This window comes from Oenanthe melanoleuca, chromosome 6, assembly GCF_029582105.1.
Source record: "Oenanthe melanoleuca isolate GR-GAL-2019-014 chromosome 6, OMel1.0, whole genome shotgun sequence".
In the NCBI taxonomy this organism is placed as follows: Eukaryota; Metazoa; Chordata; class Aves; order Passeriformes; family Muscicapidae; genus Oenanthe; species Oenanthe melanoleuca.
The window spans coordinates 15,969,848-15,978,266 of NC_079340.1; the positions used below are offsets into that span (position 1 = coordinate 15,969,848).

The 8,419-nt window shown below is 49.5% G+C and overlaps 1 protein-coding gene across 1 annotated transcript; it reads left to right on the top strand.

Moving 5' to 3' along the window:
- Positions 1-4,021, top strand: ELOVL3 (ELOVL fatty acid elongase 3). The gene is made up of 4 exons (XM_056494966.1): positions 1-154; positions 872-1,003; positions 1,991-2,142; positions 2,737-4,021. The coding sequence occupies exons 1-4, from the start codon at positions 42-44 to the stop codon at positions 3,156-3,158; spliced, it is 819 nt and encodes a 272-aa protein (XP_056350941.1). The 5' UTR covers positions 1-41; the 3' UTR covers positions 3,159-4,021.
- Positions 4,022-8,419: the final 4,398 nt, after the last annotated feature.

An 8,419-nucleotide genomic window follows, 5' to 3' on the forward strand; every position in this document is an offset into this window, starting at 1 on the left:
TGAAGCGTGCGGGATTGGCTCGTTTCGGGTCGCTGCCGGGGATGCTGAATATGGAAGCGAGCGTTGACCCGTCGGAGCTGCAGCCGCTGGGGGAGTATGACTTCGAGAAGAACTTCAATCACCTGGCAGCCAGGAAATGGATGGAGGAGAATTGGTGAGAGGAGAGGAGGTTGCTAACCTGGTGCATTCCAGAGCCTGGGTAACCCTATCGGGTTGCACTGCTTTTAGCAGAACAGGTGTGACGATCTTCAGTTCCAAGGAAGAGAAGGTCGGGGGTCCCTGGTTGCATTCCTAAGGCTGGAGGATGGGATGCAGCAGTACATACGGCAGAGCAAACAGTGTCCACGTGGTGCTGCAGCTGGTAGGGAGATGGTGACATGGCAAGAGGGCAAAGAGCACTCACGGATGGCCACTGCAGCCCTTGCACTGGCAAATAGGGCAGTCAGCCCTGCCATGCTGCGCTAAAGCTTTGGAATGTGTGGTATGTAACACACGGCACTTGAGGCTCTAGCTTCCATGAAACTGGCCTTTTTAGACACCCTGCACAGACATCCTCTGCCTGTAGAGTCTCATGTGTAAAGGGATACGATGCATTGATGTGTTTGCTTTGGATCCTGCTCACAGGCTACCAGAACCTGCCTCATCAAGGTCTTGTAGAAATCCCCATGATGTAGCAGTTCGCTTTCCTTTTTGCAGTCCCCAGGGTTCTTGTTGCTCACTGTCAGGGCGGGCTTTCTTGTGACCAAAACCAATCTTAACATGAGAATGGGAGATCTTTTGTTTCTTGGTGAGAGTACTTTGCTACAGCTACAGAAGTCTGACTAAAAATAGGTCAGTCTTTTCCTGACTGTTCCCTCTTCTCTACTTGCAGGCAGAAGTCTTTTATTGTTTCTATTATTTATTTCATCCTGATCTTCGGAATCCAGCATTTCATGAAGGAACGGAGACCTTTCAATCTGCGTGCACCTCTGGTCCTGTGGTCCTTCAGCCTGACTTTGTTCAGGTAAGAGCCTTTGCTAAATCTGGAGACAGCTGTAGACCTACCCTCAGAACTGGACTGATAGAAAGTTCTGGTTATCCACTGCGTCACTAGAGAAATAAATTAGTTTTACTCTTGAAGGCCCTTTCTAGCTAGGGGAGTGACCTGCTTATACAAGTCATTTATTTCTCACCAGAAATACTCCAGCAAGTCAATAGAGTTGCAAAAGGATTGCTGGGGAGAGTGCTTGGAAATCATTAGTGGGTAGATTTAAATGTGAAGCCTACAAAAGCGGACATCTTCCCTCATTCAGAGAAGTTTCAAATTTGCAAAGTTTGCAAATTGCAAGTTTGATTTGAGGTCTATTTCTCTTTAAAATTTCTGTCTGTTTGGTGGGACAGAGGAAAACTAGACTACTGCCTCTGTAACTCCTATTGGCTTTGACAAGGTCAAAGGGACACTGTTTGTCCTCTGTCAGGGCAGGGTACGGCATTGGTCTGTAAAATTACATGTTGTGGGAGAGGAGAGGTCAAGAGACAGTTGTTCATGGTCTGTTCAGAGACAAGCTTGTGTGAATGAAACGTGTAGGTTGACAACAAAGAAAAAGTGGTATTTCTTCTCAGAAGCTGTAGGAGTTGCCTGCCACAGGAGGTTAGAAGTGCTCCCTGGGCCTGTCCTGTGGGCCCATGTCCAAAGGTGGGGACATCAGGAAAATTGTCCTCCATTTCTCATCAGGTGAGGCAGGTTATGCTCAAGTACCTCTTCAGGCAGTGGAAGCAGGGGGCGTAATGAGGGAATACTCTTTGATGCTGCTTTGTCTTGCAGGAATAGGTTTTAAATCCCGGCTAAAACTTGTTAGGAAGTCTAAGAAGGCAGAAGTTTGATTAAATGTCTCCAAGATTGCCCTGAGCATCAAGATGGAGTCAACTAAACATGCATGGGTGCAGAGCTGTCAGAGGGTATGTTGAGGCCCTGGGAACAGTGTTCAGCTCTCCTCTGGTTTTCTTGCAGTATCATTGCAGCCTGTCGGATCTGGAAGCAGATGGCCTTCCTCCTCCTTAACAAGGGATTTAAGCAATCAATGTGTAGTAAATCTTTGTACGTGCACCCTGTTTCCAAGCTGTGGATCTATCTATTTGCACTGAGCAAATTTATCGAAATGGGTGAGTCTGAAACTTCTCCTCATCCTGTGTGTTTATAACTGCTTTGCTTTTACAAGCAGATTTTCTTTTACAGGTCTCTGTCCAAATGTTACTTGGAGAAAAGGGTTGCTTAGCCTTGCATGTGTCACTCATTTTCTTACTCCCTATTGCTCAACACGGATGATACGCTTGCTCTCCAGGGGTTTACAGCCTGATGTTACTGCTCTAGTTTGATCCCCAGGCCAGTGCCTGGACTAGGAAATTCTGCACTGGAATGACAGTGGTGAGGGGACAGCTGACAGGCAGGGAGGGCTGGGCTTTCCACACAGTTTTCATAAAAGAGAAGTAACAAAGAGCCAATTGGAAAGGCAGTGCAGGTAGATCTGGGAAAGCAGGCCTGGAGCAAGGGGCTCTTTTACTACAAACATGCCAGAAGGTAGGGTGCCTAAATGATGTTTTTCAACACAGATTATTTCAACGGGAACCTAGGTTTTGGTAGGATCAAACCACATAATGGCTTCAGCATTGAAACTTGCTTGGTTCTGTTTCATATGAAAACTTGTGCAACTACTGTGCTTTCACCTGACTAATGATACACCTCTCCCCCAACCCCAGGTGACACTCTGTTCATTGTTCTCCGGAAAAAGAAGCTCATCTTCCTCCACTGGTACCACCACTTTTACACAATGATTGCATCCTGGTATAGCTATAAGGTTATGGCGGTTGGTCTGGGGTGGAACGCAGCCTTGAACCTCAGTATCCATTCTGTGGTGTACTCCTACTACACTGTGACAGCCATGGGCTTCCGGGTACCCAGACCCATCATGATGGTAATCACCACTTCACAGATTGTGCAGATGGCAGCATTTGTAATAATTAACATCTTTGCCTTCTTATGGAGGAATGATAAGGGCTGCCATATAAGCTGGCCAATGCTTCTCACTCCATTTGTGTTGTATACCACTTTACTGGCTCTCTTCTACAACTTCTTCAGGGAAACTTACCTGAGAAGTGCCCAGAAATCAAAGTGGAATTAAAGCCAAGGGATGGAAGAAGAGATTGGGATGGAAGTGGGGAGAGAAGGGAGAGGGAAAGGGGAAACTTTCTGCTTCTGTCTGGAACCCTAGTGCCTGATGGGATGGATATGATGGGGTTTAGGAAGAGATCACTGTGGGTAACAGCCTTCAGAGTAACTTGCACATTGGCCTTTGGTGTGCCTGTCTTACAGTAGGTGGTATGCCAGAGTGAGGTGCAGGTTGTGACAGGCTGGTGACAGGAAAAAGGGGAAGAGGCTGGGGGCTGGAAACCTTGGGGTTGCGGTTCTGCTTTTCGTTTTTCTTTGCATCACTTGGGTTTGCCTTCTGCCTCACTTCCTTTCTGGGGACTGATAGAATCCTGCATGCACTAAGACTCTCCTTGGAAAAAAAGTAGGGAAATTCCTCTCAAAGCAGCACTGTCCTCTCCATGGTCCCCAGTTTTGGAGAAGAGCAGAGCCCAAACCTGCTGCTACTTTGCAGGGAAACCCTAATCGATTACTAATGGGAACAGCACTGAAATGGAAAATTCCTGCTGTTTTTAAGGTTATGTAGGGATCTGCCTGGACTCTCCCTTCTCCTCTGTGATGTAAGGAACTGAATCCCATGAACTTTAATGGCTGTTACCTGTGGTGTGTCTCTTGTGCAATATTAAACAATCTGTTTAACTTGAATAGCTATTGCCTCAAGCCCTAAAACATGAGCAGGCTCCAGCTCTGTCCTGCAGAGTGTGTCAGGCATTGCCAATGGTCCCAGCCCATGGCCAGTCTCATGGGCAGGGGACAGAAATGTCCCAGGGTCAACTCATCCATCTCTGGGTGCGTCTACCACTGGGTGATGTGTTAAAACAATAAATACTGTAATGTATGGATTGGTTGATTGATTTCTTCAATGCCTTTTTCATACTTTATCTTTGTACAGAACTGTGAGAGGAATGCTGCTTTCTTTACCTTGATACTGTGTCTTCCTGAGGGTTAGTGACATGTCCAGCAGGCTGTCCCTCTGTGCTTACCCCTTCTGCAGTCATCAGCTGGTTGTGCTGCCCGAGTGCCTTTGCTCACCACCAGGGAGCTAGAAGTGAGATAGAGATGTTAAAAAAATCAGGCTGTTGTTTTTACCATCTGAAAAGAGCATGTCACTGTGCTTCATAAAGCCAAGATGTGCCTCAGAGCCTGAGTCTGAGGGCCCGAGCCTCTGGGTGGGTGTTGGCTCCTAGCTGGTGAATTAGATTCAGCCTTTCAAGGCAGTGGACTGGAAAGTGCCACAGGGCAGTGGGCTGCACTTTCAGTGCTGTGAGATGGCAGCAGCCTGTGCCCTGTCCAGCCTTCCCTGACAAGGGCTCTGAACTTGGCAGCATGTTGGGTAGTGGTGTAACAGCACCTTCCCCAGCTGTGGGAAAAGCAGGAGCAGTCAGCTTCCTGAAGTATTGGGGAATAGTAATAGTAATAAACTAGCTTCCACATTTAGAAGGGATGATGGACATATGGGGGCACTTCTTGTAACAGCTGTGGTCCTGGTGAAGAAACTGCCTGCTCTCCTGTCTGTCTACAGCTGCCCCAGGCATGCTCCCTCGGCTGTGTTGGGCATCTGTGTCAACACACAGAGTCATAGAATCATCAAAGTTGGAAGAGACCTTTAAAATCATCAAGTCCAACCATCCACCCAGCACTACCACTGTAACCCCTAAACCACATCACCCAGCACCAGATCCTGATGTCTCTTAAACACCTCTGGGGTGGTGACTCTACCGCATTCCTGGGTAACCTATTCCAGTGCTTGACCACCTTAACAGTGAAGAATTTTCAGCTCTAGGCCATTTCCTTTTGTCCTCTCTGGCAGAGTAGAAGAGACCAGTCCCCACTTCACTGCAAGCTCTCTTCAGGCAGTTACAGAGAGTGATGAGGTCCTCCTGGAGCTTCCTCTTCTTGAGGCTACACAAACTCAGCAGCTTCAGCTCATTCCTCATAAGACAAGTTTTCTATATCTTTCACGAGTCTTTCTGGACATGCTCCAGCACCTCAGTGTCCTTTCTGAAGTAACTGAAAACAGTACTTGATCTGTGGCCTCACCAGTACCAAGTGTGGAGACATGATCTTTTCCCAGGTCCTGATGGCCATAGTACTCCCGCTACAGGCCAGGATGCCATTGGCCTTCTTGGCCACCTGGGCACACTGCTGCCTCATATTAAGCCCAAGTTCTTTTCTTCTGAGCAGCTTTCATGCTGCTCCCCTCAAGCCTGTAGCTGTGCCTGGAGTTGCTGCAACACAAGTGCAGGACCCAGCATTCCATCTTATTGACGCTCCTGCAGTTGCCCTTAGCCAACTGATTGAAACTAAGTGTTTCTGTAGAGCCTTCTTACCCTCTAGGAGATCAACACTTGCACCCAACTTAGTGTCATCTGCAAGTTTACTGAGGGTGTACTCAATCCCCATGTCCAGATCATCAATAAAGATGTTAGGACTGGTCCCAAAACAGAGCCTCAGGGAACACTGCTAGCAATTGTCCACCACCTGGATTTATCTCCATTCACCACAGCTCTCTGGGCCTGGCCAGAAAAAAAACATTGAAGACATGGTGTGCTCACAATTGCTCTTTTTCTACCTAAACTGCCTGATGTGGTCTTGATGCTTCAGAGGTGATGCTCTGTGGGATGAGGTGTGCTGCCTGATCCCCCTTGCTGTGCAGCCCCCAGTCAGTGCAGAGCAGGGCTCTGGAGGCAGGGCTCTGCATCTCCAGAAGGCATCAGCTCTCTAAGAGCTCTTCGTAGATCCATCCAAGCAGGCTGCTGGAATGGGATGTATCTTTCAAAGGGTGAGAATCAGCCCAGTAGAAGGAAGGTTTGCAGAGAATATCCTGTAGGAACTTTCTCCCTCCAAGAGGTATTGCAGCTTTTCAAACAGCCACATCCCTCCACAAAAAAAAATGAGGATAGTGCCTTTCCAAATGCTGTCAGGAGGCCTTGCCTTATCCCCCCTCTCCCGTGCTTTCTCCAGGAAATGCACACCATCAGCCAGCCAGCCAGCATCCGCCGCTTTGCTCTGCTGTTCTCTCTGGGAAAAGAAGAGAGAACAATAAACTTCCCAGACCTAGCTAGGCAAAGATTTCACATTGCTGTTGTTATTTAGTAAATTATCTGGAGTGCTTACCTGTGGCTGTGAGGAAAGTGATTGTGCTTTTTAGGGAGCTAATAACAGCACCCTTCTTTCCCAAGTCAGCGCTATTTCCCTCAAGCTTCCTATAAATGTCTCTTTCTGGTACTCTGTGAAGAAAAGTCCTTCTTATGTGTGCTGGTAAGCTGAAATAGACAGCAGGCCTGCTTTGCAGGTTTTTCCAAAAGGCTGGGTTGGTGTCACGGTAATGAGGGGGTTATTCCCGGAGGCTGGGTCGGTGTCACGGTACCGGGGGGCCGTTTCCCGGAGGCTGGGTCGGTGTCACGGCAGTGAGGGGTTTTTCCCGAAAGCTGGGTCGGTGTCACGGTACCGGGGGGGGTTTTCCCGGAGGCTGGTCGGTGTCACGGCAGTGAGGGGTTTTCCCGGAGGCTGGTCGGTGTCACGGTACCGGGGGGGTTTTCCCGGAGGCTGGTCGGTGTCACGGTACCGGAGGGGTTTTTCCCGAAAGCTGGATCGGTGTCACGGTACCGGGCGGTTTTTCCCGGAGGCTGGTCGGTGTCACGGTACCGGAGGGGTTTTTCCCGAAAGCTGGATCGGTGTCACGGTACCGGGCGGTTTTTCCCGGAGGCTGGGTCGGTCCCGCGGGCCGAGGGGAGCGCGGCAGCCCCTGCAGCCCGCCGCTAGGTGGCGCCGCCGCCCGCGCTGAGGGCGCTTCCGGCCGGGTCGGGCCGGACCCGCAGCCCCGACGGCGCCGGGCCTCGAGCGGCGGCTGGGACCGAAATCAGAGCCGCCTCGCCCGGATATGGAGCTGTCTTAGCCCACTCTAACATGCACACCAGCAGCTCGGAGGTGCGCGCCCATCGCGCTTCGGGACAGCACTCACCAAGCAGGAGGAGCGGGAGCAGTCCCGGTGTGAGCGGGACGCGAGCCAGGGCCGGGGCCGGGCTGCACTCGGCTCTGAGGGAGAAGCGGCCGAGGTTCCTTTCTGCTGAGGACACCCAGCCTCGATGCGCTCTGTGTTAGCCTTCAGGCACAGCTGCGGGGGAGTGCAGAGCACAAGCCGTGCTGGCGATGGGGGCTTAAGCCTGGCCTTGAATAAGAAAAGTGCGAGGAAGAGAATGTTTAAATAAAGGGGATTTTTTTTTTCAGGCCCTCTCGGTGTGGCGAACCTCGCACAAAGCAATCCCAGAATACTAATTGTTATCTATGAGAATTCACGCGGAATTTTCCCCTCTTCAAAATGGGGCCTGGAGCCAAAAGCCAGGAACTGTTCACAGTTAAATCCCCCGTCAAAAACAAAACAAAAAACAAAAAAAACAAAACCCAAGACAAACAGAAAACCCTACCAAAAAAAACCAAAACCAAAACGCAAACCCCAAAACAACAAACTCACAACAACAACAAAAAACCCACCAAACCAAACCAAAAACCCCAAACAAACAAACAAACCAAAACAACAAAAAACCAATCACAAAACCAAACACACTCTGCATGCTGACGATATTGCAGAACATGGGTTATGTCAGGTTTGCCTGATCTATTCTTCCTGGTAGAACAGTTTCTGTGAAGATATTTTAGGGCTGGTTTTTTTGTTTGTTTGTTTATTTTTTGTTGGTTTTTTTTCCTATCTAAAGAGAAAAGTAAAGTATTGGAGTTATGTTTTCCCCTCAGAGCTTGTGTTTGATGAAGGGGAAGGTGATTGCACTGGGTAGAGATGTCCTGCTCCCCTGCTGCATGTAGAGCTTCCTTGGGGCCCTTGGAGGGATCTGCTGCCTCCCTCTGAATTGGCTGAAGCAGCAGCTTTTCCAGGTGCCTGTAGAGCTTGAGAGGGCCACCTGTGTTTTACAGCTTTCCCAACAGAAACTGAGCAGGGCAAGTTGCTGCATCTGGTGTCTGCCCTGGAGACCACTACTCAAAGCCAGAGTGCCTGGGGGGATTCCTGTGCCCTGGGTTATGGGAGCCCAAAGGCTCTGACCCCACCAAGCACAGTGGGGAAGCCTGAGTCAGAAGTGGCTCAGCCTTCCTGCTACACTGGGTGCATGCAGACAGGGAATAAGGAGGGGGCTTCTTTTCCTCTTCCTACTGTGTGTATGGGCTTTTTGTTGTTCTGTGGAGCCAGGTGTAAGTGAGGAACATGAACTACTCTTCCAAACT

What these genes read in the sequence shown, in the direction of transcription:
- ELOVL3 (XM_056494966.1), top strand. Translation starts at nt 42, where the DNA reads ATGCTGAATATGGAAGCGAGCGTTGACCCGTCGGAGCTGCAGCCGCTG. An exon ending in TTCAGCCTGACTTTGTTCAG is followed by an intron (nt 1,004 to 1,990) that starts GTAAGAGCCTTT and finishes GTTTTCTTGCAG; the next exon opens with TATCATTGCAGCCTGTCGGA. An exon ending in GAGCAAATTTATCGAAATGG is followed by an intron (nt 2,143 to 2,736) that starts GTGAGTCTGAAA and finishes CCCCAACCCCAG; the next exon opens with GTGACACTCTGTTCATTGTT.